The following is a 15,039-nucleotide window of genomic DNA, read 5'->3' on the forward strand; positions in this document are numbered from 1 at the left end:
TAAAATAAGAGAAGAGCTAAATGCTGCAAGGCCATTTGCTACAAAACCCCAACCTAATTTGATGACAAAGTGCATTGCCAGGCCATAATTGCTCCATTTTTTGGGGGGGAGCGAAAATGAATCAAACTCCATACCCTTTAATGACATGCATCTTTAATAGCTGTAATGCAGATTAATGGGCTTTTTAATTGCTGTTACATTGTTCATGCAAGAGCCTTGTCATTAATATGAAGCATCTGAAAGATTAATGAAAGCTTCCTCATTTTACTATGGCTCAGAAGTAAATCTAGAGACAGTCTGACTAAAAAGAATTGATTGTATGGCACAGTATGAAATTGAGAATCAAACGGTTGATTTCCATGGTCTCTTTTAACTGCTAAACACCAGCATGAGCAACAATTATTTCAGTGTGATAGAACCTCCAAACGCCAATCGAGGCATTATTAATCACGGCCTGGTTCCTTCCGACTCAAGTCACACTTTTGTTGTACTTGGAACTTACAAACTGTTGGCATAAATTAATGTTTCAAAAAGCATACATTTAGGAAGGCAGTGGGAAAGAGAAAATATTTTAGCACTCTAAAGAGAAAGCTTTGCTCAAGCATCAGAATGCATCTCTTCAAGAAATAACAGTTCTCAAAACATTTAAAGCATTGTTACTTTGTATTTCTCTCTCCTGGATGAGAGGGATTAACACATTTCTCTTACTGTCTAGTTGTAAAGTTATTCAGGAGACTTAAAACCTTGATCTTTAGGGAAAAAGAGTCTGCCAGTCTCTCTCTTTTTCACTATCCCTCCACCCACCCCTTACCCACTTCCTCTTCTTCCCCCCTCCTTCTTTTAAATCCTTAAAGCAAGTACCACTCGCACAGAAAATGTGTAAAGAAGGACAATGGAGGCACTTCCCTGGCAGTTCAGTGGTTAAGACTCTGCACTCCCAATGCAGGGGGCACAGTTTCTATCCCTGATCAGGGAACTAAGATCACGCATGCCACACCAGGTGGCCAAAAAAAAAAAAAAAAAAAAGAGGACAGTGGCTCATCTGATGAAACCAGGACAGAAAAGAAGATTTTGTAAAATCCTTCTTGTGACAATTTGTTCATGCCTTGCACCTGACCTCACCAGACCACCCTCACCTGGGCTACAGCATTGGCGACCCATCTTCCATGTTTTCTCAATGTTCTCTCCATCTGGTCTACCAAGACTAGCACTGTTTTTCTTATTGTGTCTTTGCTTCTGCTGAGGCATATATCATTATTCCCTTTTCCAGTTACTTCCACCAACTTCAATATGGCACAGATTGTCCTATATCTCACTCTTTTCTCCACATCCACTACATCCTCTGTCCGTGTCTTGCCTGGTACCCTCCAAACCTACCTCACAGCTCAACCCCAGAAGGATTCCTGCTCATTCAGTTCACCATTTTCTTTCCATTATTTCAAGATTTCCCAATTTCTAGTTTTTCCTTAAATTTATTACTAATTTACTGAACGATAGGTATGTTTAGGATCAATTTCTAAAAGTTTTTTTAGTTCTTGTGACTCCAATTCATTGACCATTACAGAAAATGAACAGGCCCACTTTACTAAAAAAAAAAACTCACATACGTTATAGTTTTCATATGTAATTAATTTAATTCTGTATTTTCTGGCTATTTCTATGACTACATATAGGTTTTTTTTATACCGATTATGAACCACTCTCCCTAGCATTGCCCATCTTAGATCAAAAGCTCCTCAAGGGTAGGGATTCTGTCTAATTTGCTTTAAAAGTCACAGCCCAAGTAGAGATTATGGGTTAATAATACTTGTGATGAAGTAACACAAGCATCAGTAAAGTGAACTAGTGTAAATACTCCCTGTCCATCATTGAGGCAAATTCTCATAAATTCAGGACAGGTATTTAGTACTGTTCCTAAAGCAATTACTGACAAGCTGCCCACGAATCAAGAACGTTTCCATGCTTGGGATTTCAGGTTTATTCCATGATTTATTGGTTTGGGTCTGAAAAGTTTGAATTAGAAAAGTAAACTAAAATTAGACTCTCTATATCTTTTTAATTTTTCCCACAGCACCACAAGAGGTTCAGCCACCAGTAGCCAAATCCCTTCCCAATTCTTTGTTACTCTCCTGGAATCCACCCAAAAAGGCAAATGGTATTATAACTCAGTACTCTTTATATATGGATGGGATACTAATCTATTCAGGCAATGGAGAGAGCTACACAGTCACAGGTAAGACTTCTATAGGTATCAGTAAATAGTTATAGTCTATATTAAAGACTATATATTAGTATGTATTATATATACTTACAAATTAATATATATATTTCAGTATATATATATATTATAGTATATAGTATATATATTATATATATATATTACATATATAATATATGTATATATATATATATAATAGTTATCTGAGAATGCAGTTTCAAAAGTTGGGTTACTTAGTTTTGTCTCCTGTTAAATCACTAAAATTCCATGACCTTTGCAGTTACATTACACTTACAGTGAAGCCAAAGCTGGAAAAACGGAAAAGGGCTCATGTTGGCTCCCTTCCCCCTCCCCCAAGGCTGTCTTACTGCATGTTCTCTACCATTGTCCCACCACTCCTCACCTGAATCCTTCTACTAATATACCTTTGCACAGGTGCAGAGGGGGGTTTGGAAATGTATACTATCAACACAGACAGATCAGCATATGACTCCTCTGCCTCTAACTGATCACAAGATTGAAGCTGAGACCCAGTGTGGTCCCCAGCCGTGCTTGCAGTACAGTGATGTCATTTCAATTCAATTGATGTCATGTCAATCCAATTGAGGCGATGATGTCATTTCAAACAAATGCCACTGGCGCATGAATTAACCACTTTAAAATCCTCATGAATGTGGAATAAGCTTAAGACTCAGAAGTGTCACTCAGTGTGGTCTGAATTTGAGACCATTTGGGAAGAAACATAGCATATCTGCCTAGATCATATTATAAAGTGTCATGACACTTAAGAAAAGTGAATTGTTGGAAACCTTGTGAAACATGAGGCCTGTATTATGTATGTTGTCTGGTGCCTGAATCGAGCTTATATTTGTATGGTAATAGTGGTTATATATTTTATGGTATTTTAGATATTATATGTGACTATTAGGTGAGACATCATTAATCAAATATTGATTGATGAAACACTGAGGCCTTAGAGAGATTAAATTCTTCATGAAAGGTCATAACAGGTTAGCGTCAGAGACAGGATTAATTGTTTATGTATTCACTCCTCCACATTAATGCCAGGTACTAAGGTGGTAACAGAGGACCAGCCAGACATTGCCTCCCCTCAGCCCCTTGATGCTCATGATTTCATGGCAACACATACAGATGCAGGAATGAGGCATATTGGGACAGGGCTATGGCATTCATCTAATTGCTTTCTTTGAATTTATATTTTTTGTATCCTCTCTAGTCTGAGAGGCTTCAAAGCACAAGAACTATTACATTTATATTTCATTCATCATGGTTGGATAGAATTCTGTAATACTTATTCTGTGAGGTAGGTGTTATCGTTACCCCCATTTTACAAATGAGGAAATTGAGGCACAGAAAGGTGAAGCAACTTCCTTCAGGCCACACAGCCTGTGAGAGGTAGACTTTGATACCGTCTCAAGTATTCTGACTAATGATGAGTATGCGGTCTTAAAACAAGTTATTTAACTTCTGAGACTTAGTTTCTGAAACAGTAAAATAGAAATAACTTCAATTTTCAGGATTTTGAAGGGAACTAGATCTATAAAAACACCTAGCATGTTCTTAGTAAACTTAGTAAAGAGAACTGAACTAAAAAATAAATACTAAAACTAAAAATAGATTACCCTTGCCCTAGGATTATCTGAAGGCATTATTTTAACTAAAAGTTATTGGCCATAGAAATTATTTCAGAAGAAATGAAAACACATCATGGAATGAACTTTACCCATATATTAATCATTATTACACAAAATACTTCTGTAGAACCAAAATTGTCGTCATGCATAATGGGGAAGCACACCTTTTAAGCCCATTGTAGACATTTCCTCCAAGAAGCCTTCTTGGACTCCCAAATATGAGTTAGGTATGCCCCCTGTGTGCTCACTGAGTGCCTTTATGCTCCCCCCTCCTTTTTTGGTTTGCGTTGTCTTGAATAAGGCTGTTTGTTTACTTGTCAGTTTGCCCTACTAAACCATGGGCATCATAAGGACGGGGCCATGTCTGCCTTGTTCATCACTGCATCTCCAGGACTGATTACAGGGAAGGTATAGAACAAACAGTGCTGAATAAGTGAATGAATGAAGTCAGATGACTCCTGAGAACAAAGAAAGAAGATTTCAAATTAGGGGAGTGGGTGGGGAGTAGGAGTAGGGTGGATTAAAAACAAAGCAGTAAGGTAAAGAGAGGCGAGAAAAAAGGTAGAAACCAGAGAAAAAGAAACTAAGATCCTTTTTCTGTGCAGAAGCGAATGCTGACCTAGTCCACAGAGAAGTGGTGTGTGATGGCGGGTCTAAAAGTGTGGGCCTTGAAGATTTCCAAAATGTGCAGAATGCCACATGAGGTGACACTCCAAAGCCAGAAAAAGAACAGGGTGGGGAGGAGAGGAGGCTAGAATTCACACTGATTTCTCATACCACCTAAAAAATGAAACTAATTCTGTATTACGTTGACTCGAATCCTTAACAGACCCATGTGACTGTAGTATCTGCATTGAAAGATCATGGCAAATGTTAGCATAGTATAAGAGATGCCCCAGATATAATATAAAGAAAGTGGAATATTTTTATAGAGTCCTTAACCGTCTTCTCTAACTACAGTGATAATGGTTTCTTCGGTGGTTTTCATCCTTCAGGTAGATTTTTAAAGATTATTTCTCTGATAAGACTCATAACATTATTTCCTATGTCCTCCTTGGCATCTCAAAGGCAACTATATTTCTTATTGCTTTTATCTCCAAATGGCAGAAGATACGAAGTACAGTAGGAATACAGTATTGGTCACTAAGGAGAGGAACTAAGCCAAAAACGTTACGATGGGGTTCAAAGTTGTACATGATGATTCAAGTGTCATAGCCAGCAAAGCTGAGGCCCAGAGACACCAAGAAATCCTAGTCGGTAATTGGAAGAACTGATTCAAATCTGGGTCTCTCTGGCCTCAAAGTCCATACATTTCATCTCTACACATGCTACTTATTGAACACATTTTATTATTCCTCACAACAACTCTGAAAGGGAGATGGAAGCTTGATTACAAACCCCAGAGCACCTATGTTAATCTTCTAGGGCTGCCATAACCAAATACCACAGACTGGATGGCTTAAACAACGGAAATTTATTTCTCATAGTTCTGGAGGCTAGAAGTCCAAGATCAAGGTGTTGGCAGGTTTGGTTTCTCTTGGGACCTCTCTCCTTGACTTGCAGACAGCCACTTTCTCCCTGCATCCTCACATGGTCTTTCTTATGTGTACACCCCTGCTGTCTCTTCCTCTTCCTTTAGGGGCATCAGAACCATTGGATTAGGGCCCTATCCCTATAACCTCAGTTAACCTTCATCACGTCTTTAAAAGCCCTATCTCTGTAAATCAACTAAACTCCAGTATAAAATAAAAATTGAATTAAAAAAAGCCCTATCTCCAAATGTAGTCACACTGGGGGTTAAGGCTTCAACATGTAAATTTTGGAGAACACAATTCAGTTTGTAACAGCACCCAAAAGTGAGTGTTTTCTGCTGAATGTCCGCTTTTCTTGAGATTCTCCAATGGCATGCAAGTTAAATAAAATGGTCTTTTAGATATCTTTCAACTCTTTCAAGATTTTGTATCTGTGATATACATTACATTTAGGTCATTTATGTCTTCAAAATTCACCTGTCCACTAGGAATCACAGAAAAGAAGAATGGGAAAGGGAATCTGGCTGGTTGAAGTCAGCCCGGAGAAAACTGATGGAGAAAACTGCTCTAGCATTGGGTCTCACTTTAGCCTCTACAGACACTTTAAATCCTGCCACGTTTCATCATAAAATGTATCCACGATGCTATTGGTACTCGTTGCTTGTCTTTGTGCCAGGATTTTTGTGGCATAATGTCCTTTCCATTCTGAGTAGCTTGTGGATGGAACTTCTATTCTGTTCTATTCTATTCTATTCTATTCTGGCTGGTGCTGTCAGTAATAGCAAGAGTTTAGGGTCAATGAAGTGGATCTCTCCAGTGCTGAAATGTCAATTCATAGAGAGACTGAGAAATGAAAGATGTAGTCTACTAGATTTATGAAATGAAAGATGTAGACTACTAGATAAGTAGCATGTGTAGAGAAATAATTGATAGCATTTTTTAGTTATAAAAGTAACATATGCTTACTGAAGATCATTTAAAATATGCAGATATCTAATACCTGATAATCCCACCTTACAGATAGAAACTCTTAGTATTTGATGTAATTCCTTCCAGCACTTTATTCATTTTAACAAAATTGAGCTATATGTATAATTTGGAATCCTTGCATATTCCCTTAATATGAATATATCTCACACCACAAGGATTTTTCTAAAAATATCTTGAAATATTTTAATAATGTTATATTCGATCTTATGAATGTACATTAATGCATTTAACCACTTAAAAATTCAAAATTTCTAATTTATCTCATTTTAAATATTTTGTGAGAAATATTACTGTACATAAATCTTTGTTTGCTAGATCTCTAAATGGGGAATAGCTGAGTCAAAGGTAACAAACTTTTTCAGAATATTTGATATACATTTTTGCATTGTTTTCCAGAAAAGTTCATAAACAGTGAATGTTACATGCTTACATCTTTGACAGTTTTACAACCTGAAAATATTATTTTTATTTGCATGTTTAGCTACTAGTTTACTGCATACTTTTGTATGATGATTAGTGATTTATATTTGATTCAGCTGATCATAGTACGGATGAGCAAAAATTTAATAGGGGTAAGGATTCAGTTTGAAACTTCTTTAAGAGCTGTGTTTCATACGCTGTTTTTCCTGGCTACAGTCACCTGCACTATTTACAGTTCTTTGTCTTCTACACCATCAAAAACTTGCTTAATGACTTGGCTAATGTCCCCTCCTAAATATTCAAGGTGTCAACCTTTCTTTTCTCACTCCTACTCCATTTATTTGTAGCTTCCTTTTCAGTTTCCACATAGAACAAACACTTTTCCGTTATGCATAAAAAAATGGATCTTGCCGCCATGGTGGATACAGGTCAAAGTAAATGCATTTCAATTCAAAAGCCACTTAACATCTAGGTGGCTGGAATGTTTTTCTTCTTTCTCTTAAATATGAAGCATTAAAAGTCAAAGGCAGTGCTGCACCTTGAGTTAGTACAAAATATATTTAAAAATGCATACAGTTCAAATTTTTGCCTTGCATAGGCCATAAGCTAGTAAAATGGTGGGTCAGTTATGACACTGAAAAATGAATCCAGTTAGAGAACCTCCCGAAGGCTGTTGATGTTCGCTATAATAAATAGCACACACTTGAAGTCAAACTTTTTCATTCTGTATTCAAAGGTAATGGATTTTTCGTAACCATAGTAACCTTGGGGTATTTCTGGATAAATACATGAGGTATATACATTCTAGTTTTATTTTTGAATATAAACTACCACATTATGTATTACTAATAATATGAAAAATAGGCTGTAGGTTAGTATAATGACAGCTTAAACTAGTATGCATTTTTCTCCTGCAAAAAATAAATATTTATCAAAAGTATAGGTTCAATTAATTTTCCCCCCAGTTTTGTGGTATTCTGGTGGTGCCATTTATCTTTTTTTGCAAGATCTCCATTAATCTCTTATTTCTGTCTCATAACAGATTTTTAAGAATTTCAAGGTAAAAACAATTGTGCTTTAAAGCTTATGATTAAAAACATTATTGAAAGATTGAAGGACCTATATTGATATCAACAGCAGAGCTATTGTGGCGCCACTTAAGATGTGTGTATACCGTATGTTCATAAAGGGGGAGGAAAAAAGAAACCTTTTGTGAGTCTGTTCACAACATACTGGGATTGTTTCAAAGTTCAGGCTAGATAGCTTCCTGATTGATGATGACCATCCGAACTGTAGCCAACCAGATCGTTCTCATTTTAAATGAGCGCCCTAGTAGAAACTGGCAGTCTTTAAGAAGTTCGTGAGATAGTTCACAGAAGCCTACAAAGTTTTTGGAAACAAGGATAGCAAGATGGTGGTAACCTGAAGAAGTATACTACGAGCATGACAGGGAGGTTTATGTGAGTTGTGTTGACCAGTGAAGAAAGACTAGGGATCCCTCAGGACAACTCTTTTCTTACTGTGTAAGTGGTTCTTAGTTAACCCAACCTAAACCTTTGCTGCTTACAAATACGAGAATTTCAAAGGGGGAAACGTCAAAAGGGATTCCTTAAAAATTATATCTGACACCAAACCTTAAAACATGAACATTTTCAAGTGTATTATCTCATAAATCTATAGTAGTCTTATGATTGAATAAGAGTGACTGATATCCAGCACCATTGATGGCATCTTCCCATCACCATTAGGACCTGAGATTCTATCACTAAGACTGAGCCAGTAAGACAAGGATAATAGTGGTATAAGGAGTGTGTGTGTGTGTGAGTGTGACTGAGTATGAGAGAGAGACAGACAGATAGAAAGACAAAGGCAGAGGCAGAGAGAGAGACGAGAAAGAGAGAAGAAAAGCAGATGAATTCCTGGTAAAGTCAGATAGACAGTAAGTATTTATATCTTTAACCCCTAAAAGTGCTAAAACTTTTTTTTTGGTCTTATTTGCCAAGGTCAGAAAGGACCATGTATAAACAGCAAAATAAAAAATGTTCATCTTGAACCTTCCAAACACTTAAGTCTTACGATGAGACATTTATGATAGAAGAAGCTGTATTGCTTATGGCACAATAAAAAAAGTGTTCAAAGGTCTACAAATTTGAGCTAAATTATATTCATTCACACTGATGGCTTACAAAACATCTTTTCTTAGCAAAACAAAACTTCACTTTAACCTTGATATTTTCTTTCATTTTGCATTTTTGAATACCACAATGCAGTGATTCTAAATCACTCCTCTTACATAAAGTAATGTTACTGAGGGGAATACTGTTAACATGCTTGTGTTCTAACCCATAAGGCAGAGTATTAATAAGACAGAGTATGTGAGGGTTTTCAGGTAAGGCAGTGATCTCATCTATGAGTGATGGTGCCTCCCTATTACAAACTAATTCATACTTTGTGCCCTTTTGATGTCACTGACATAGCGTTAAATTATACTAAGTCTAAGAAACCTTGAGGATACAAGGAAAAAAGTCCAAATAATGAAAAGAAGTGAAAGCCTTCAGAGGCCAAGTTACTAAGCTGCTAACTCTGTGATCAAAGAGTCCAGAAGAGTTGCTTAAAGTTTAGCCACAGCCCTGATCCTTGGGTTAACAAACAATGGATGCTTTACTTTAAAAAGCCCTATTCACTTAGTAACAAAGGGTCAAGTGAAGTGAAATAACTTGTACAGAATGTTTAAATATCAGTTGTGGTTGTAAACAATACAACCAAAGTGTTATTCTTATTTTCAGATGCTTCTCCAGTGCACAAGTATGTGAAGAAATTAAATATGTTTAAATTTATATCTTAAGATCTGTACCCAAATATTACCTGTGATCTGTTAACCTAATTGATGAATATTATACTCTTAAATGGTAGGAAAAGGCTCTCTATTTGAAGGGATTTCAGAGGAATAGTGGGAATCAGATCCAGTTAGAAAAGTAGTGGAGTTAAATCCTGAAAAAGGTGATGGAATGTCTTCTCTTTTTAAAAAAAAAAACTTATTATTTTATAATGGAGTATAGCCAATTAACAATGTTGCGATAGTTTCATGTGCATGGCAAAGGGACTCAGCCATGCATATACATGTATCCATTCTCCCCCAGACCCCCCCTCCCATCCAGGCTGCCATATAACATTGAGCAGAGTTCCCTGTGCTATACCGTAGGTCCTTGTTGGTTATCCTTTTTAAATATAGCAGTGTATACATGTCAATCCCAAACTTCCTGAGTATCCCTTCCCTCTACCCTCCCCGCCCGGGAACCATAAGTTCATTCTCTAAGTCTGTGAGTCCATTTCTGTTTTGTAAAGACGTTCATTTGTATCATTTCTTTTTAGATTCTGCATATAAGCGATATCATATGATATTTCTCTTTCTCTGTCTGACTTACGAATGTTTACTTCCATTGAGAGCTTTACAAATAGAACCTGCCTGCTATTTTGAGCATTAAGAACTGCCATTATTTTAAATTTATTTCTTAAAGCTTCTTAAGTGAATGATAAATTCACACCAAAAACATATCTTAAGTATACAGCTTGATGAATATTCTCAAACTGAACACATCCATGGAACCAGCGCCCAGATCAAGACACAGAACATTCTTGGCACCCTAGAGGCTCCCCATTTTTGCCCTCATGTCTTACCTCTTGACTCAGGTGACTGCTTTCCTGATCATTTAGCATAGACTTTTTTTGTTTGTTTTGCTGTTTTGTATTTAATATGAATGGAATCAGACAGTGTGTTCTTTCTTCACTGGTTTCTTTTGGAGAATGGCGGAGGGAGAGTGAATCAGTGGAACAATCCTTTGTATTCCTGCACATATATCCTGAACCCTCTGACCTCCAAGCTGTTGCTATGACAGTGTCAGCTGTTATAGTCCTACCTTCCAGAAAGCCACTGGAATATTTGTGAAATGAACCATCTACCTCATTCTCCAAGTCCAGAACTGGGAACTAACTATAGAGAAGCTCCATCTATGAAATTAGAACTTAGCACATGGAACCACTGGCCTGTGTTCACCAGCAAAAAACTTCTAAGTGTCCACGAATGGAATATTGTGTGGCCATACACCTCAGGATGCTGTAGAAGAATATTTAATAATGTGGAAAGGTGTTAAAAACAAACACTTCAACAGCACGTAATATGTGAATCTATTTTAGTAAAATATATATGTGTACACATGTGTATGTATACATGGATGTGAACACATACGTATATGAATATGTATGTCTAGGGATATACACCAAAGTCTTAACAGTGCTTATCTCCCAGTAATGGGATTCTAGTGTTTCCTGTCCTTTTTTTGAAGGGGTCTTTTTATCTTTTAAATTTACTACAGTTTGGATATCATCTGAATTTTTGTAGTATTTTTCCCAATTTTAATATATATGATAAAATTGGTACAATGGATATTTCAGGAATCTGATTGCATTCACCTATCAGTACTTATCTGTTAGTTCTCTCTAGTCTTTACTTTGATATTTAATCAGGTAGATCACCTTACTCATTTCCTTCTAGCCAGTATCAAGTGTGGTATTCTCCATACCTCTAGCACGATCTACCCCCATTAAAATGTTACCCATATATGATGATCTAGCTCAATTCCCACATCTTCCTTTGATTCACAGATTCTTATCATTTTCCTACAAATTTGTCACTTGAATACATTCTGTCTTGCAATATTAACTTATTTTAAAGGCGATAAATCTCGATTCCAAACAAGAGTGTAGGTGCATTGAGTACAGTTATCATGTTATTTATTTTCATGATTGCTATAGTAGGTAGCCTAGGAATAAGGACCCAATTGGCCTCTAATAATCTCGTATTGGATTGAGTTGAAATGAATTGAATTAAATTGACGAACACTGAGAATCAGTAAATTAATATTTTAAAGTAAATGACAACAAACACCGATGCATAATTCAGAAGTAATTAATATGCTAAATGTGGTAAACAGTTTTAATGAGGTAGGCTGTTCCTGTGGCTTCGTAGAATTTTTCATTTAATTATCCAATATGTAGCGAATTCTTTTTTTGGCTAAACTACTTGTGTAAATTTGCTAGGGCTGCTATAACAGAGTATCACGGGAGAAGTTGATTGTCTCACAGTTCTAGAGGCTGGAAGTCCCGTATCAATGTGTTGGTGAGGGTTGGTCCCTTCTAGGGGCTGTAAGGGAGAATCTGTTTCATGCCTCTCCCCTAGCTTCTGGTGGTTTGCTGGCAATCTTGGGTGTTCTGTGACTTGTAGAAGCATCTCCCTGATCTCTGCCTTCATCTTCACATGGCATTCTCCTTGTGTGCTGCCTGTGTGGAAATTTCCCCTTTTTATAAGAACGCAAGTCATATTGGATTAGGGCCCACCCTGATGACTTCATCTTTTTTTTTTAACTTTTACGTTGGAGTATAGTTGATTAACAGTGTTGTGTTAGTTTCAGGTGTACAACAAAGTGATTCAGTTATACATATACATGTGTCTATTCTTTTTCAAATTATTTTCCCAATTAGGTTGTTACAGAATATTGAGCCGAGTTCCCTGTGCTATACAGTAGGTCCTTGTTGGTTATCGATTTTATTTTATTTTTTTTGAATTTTATTTCTTTATACAGCAGGTTCTTATTGTCTATTTCATACATATTAGTGTATATATGTCAATCCCAATCTCTCAATTCATCCCACCATCACCCCCCACCCCCGCTTTGCCCCCTTGGTGTCCATACGTTTGTTCTCTACATCTGTGTCTCTATTTCTGCCTTGCAAGCTGGTTCATCTGTACCATTTTTCTAGATTCCACATATATGCGTTAATATACGGTATTTGTTTTTCCCTTTCTGACTTATTTCACTCTGTATGACAGTCTCTAGGTCCATCCACATCCCTACAAATGATCCAGTTTTGTTCCATTTTATGGCTGAGTAATATTCCATTGTATATATGTACCACATCTTCTTTATCCATTCATCTGTCATTGGGCATTTAGGTTGCTTCCATGACCTGGCTATTGTAAATAGTGCTGCAGTGAACATTGGGGTTCAAGTGTCTTTTAGAATTATGGTTTTCTCTGGGTATATGCCCAGTAGTGGGATGGCTGGGTCATACGGTAATTCTATTTTTTTTTTTTTTTTTTTTGGTAATTCTATTTTTAGTTTTTTAAGGAACCGCCATACTGTTCTCCATAGTGGCTGTATCAATTTACATTCCCATCAGCAGTGCAAGAGGGCTCCCTTTTCTCCACACCCTCTCCAGCATTTGTTGTTTGCACATTTTCTGATGATGTCCATTCTAACCGGTGTGAGGTGATACCTCATTGTAGTTTTGGTCTGCATTTCACTAATAAATAGTGATGTTGAGCAGCTTTTCATGGGACTCTTGCAAATGTCTTCTTTGGAGAGATATCTATTTAGGTCTTCTGTCCATTTGTTGATTGGATTGTTTGTTTTTGTGATATTGAGTTGAATAAGCTGTTTATATATTTTGGAGATTAATCCTTTGTCCATTGATTTGTTTACAAATTATTCTCCCATTCTGAGGGTTCTCTTTTCGTCTTGTTTATAGTTTCCTTTGCTGTGCAAAAGCTTTTAAGTTTCTTTAGGTCCCATTTGTTTATTTTTGTTTTTATTTCCATTACTCTGGGAGGTGGGTCAAAAAAATCTTGCTGTGGTTTATGTCAAAGAGTGTTCTGCCTATGTTTTCCTCTAAGAGTTTTATAGTGTCTTTAATCCATTTTGATTTTATCTAGGTCTTTAATCTGTTTTATTTTTGTGTATGGTGTTAGGGAATGTTCTAATTTCATTCTTTTACATGTAGCTGTCCAGTTTTCCCAGCACCACTTATTGGGGAGGCTGTCTTTTCTCCATCGTATATCCTTGCCTCCTTTGTCATAGATTAGTTGACCATATGTGCATGGGTTTATCTCTGGGCTTTCTATCCTGTTCCATTGATCTATATTTCTGTTTTTGTGCCAGTACCATACTATCTTGATTACTGTAACTTTGTAGTATAGTTGGAAGTCAGGGATTCTGATTCCTCCAGCTCCGTTTTTTTTTTTTTCCCCTCAAGATTGCTTTGGCTATTTGGGGTCTTTTGTTTCTCCATACAAATTTTAAGATTTTTTTTCTAGTTCTGTAAAAAGTGCCATTGGTAATTTGATAGGGATTGCATTGAATCTGTAGATTGCTTTGGGTAGTATAGTCATTTTCACAATATTGATTCTTCTAATCCAAGAACATGGTATATCTCTCCATCTGTTTGTGTCATCTTTGATTGCTTTCATCAGTGTCTTATACTTTTCTGAGTACAGGTCTTTTACCTCCTCAGGTAGATTTATTCCTAGATATTTTATTCTTTATGTTGCAGTGGTGAATGGGATTGTTTCCTTAATTTCTTTCTGATTTTTCATTGTTAGTGTACAGGAATGCAAGAGATTTCTGTGAACTAATTTTGTATCCTGCAACTTTACCAGATTCATTGATTAGCTCTAGTAGTTTTCTGGTGGCATCTTTAGAATTCTTTATGTATAGTATCATGTCATCTGCAAAGACTGACAGTTGTACTTCTTCTTTTCCAATCTGTATTCCTTTTATTTCTTTTTCTTCTCTGTTTGCCATGGCTAGGACTTCCAAAACTATGTTTAATAATAGTGGTGAGAGTGGACAACCTTGTCTTTTTCTGGATCTTAGAGGAAATGCTTTCAGTTTTTCACCATTGAGAACGATGTTGGCTGTGGGTTTGTCATATATGGCCTTTATTATGTTGAGGTACGCTCTCTCTATGCCCACTTTCTGGAGAGTTTTTATCATAAATGGGTGTTGAATTTTGTCAAAAGCTTTTTATGCATCTATTGAGATCATCACATGGTTTTTCTTCTTCAATTTGTTAATATGGTGTATCACATTGATTGATTTGCATATATTGAAGAATCCTTGCATCCCTGGGATAAATCCCACTTGATCGTGGTGTATGATCCTTTTAATGTGTTGTTGGATTCTCTCTGCTAGTATTTTATTGATGATTTTTGCATCTATATTCATCAGTGATATTGGTCTGTAATTTTCTTTTTTTTGTAGTATCTTTGTCTGGTTTTGGTATCAGGATGATGGTGGTCTTGGAGAATGAATTTGGGAGTGTTCCTTCCTCTGCAGTTTTTGGAAGAGTTTGAGAAGGATGGGTGTTAGCTCTTGTCTAAATGTTTGAT

General features: G+C 36.5%; 1 protein-coding gene across 2 annotated transcripts in view; it reads left to right on the plus strand.

The window, feature by feature from the left end:
- The window catches only part of USH2A (usherin), an 816,496-nt gene that overhangs the window by 360,708 nt on the left and 440,749 nt on the right, over positions 1-15,039 (plus strand). For both annotated transcript variants that reach the window (XM_036853226.1, XM_036853215.1), the window contains exon 31: positions 2,072-2,233. In XM_036853226.1, the coding sequence (XP_036709121.1) occupies positions 2,072-2,233 (162 nt within the window). The remainder of the gene's footprint in view (positions 1-2,071; positions 2,234-15,039) is intronic.

Source organism: Balaenoptera musculus, chromosome 1 (assembly GCF_009873245.2).
Source record: "Balaenoptera musculus isolate JJ_BM4_2016_0621 chromosome 1, mBalMus1.pri.v3, whole genome shotgun sequence".
Taxonomy (NCBI): domain Eukaryota; kingdom Metazoa; phylum Chordata; class Mammalia; order Artiodactyla; family Balaenopteridae; genus Balaenoptera; species Balaenoptera musculus.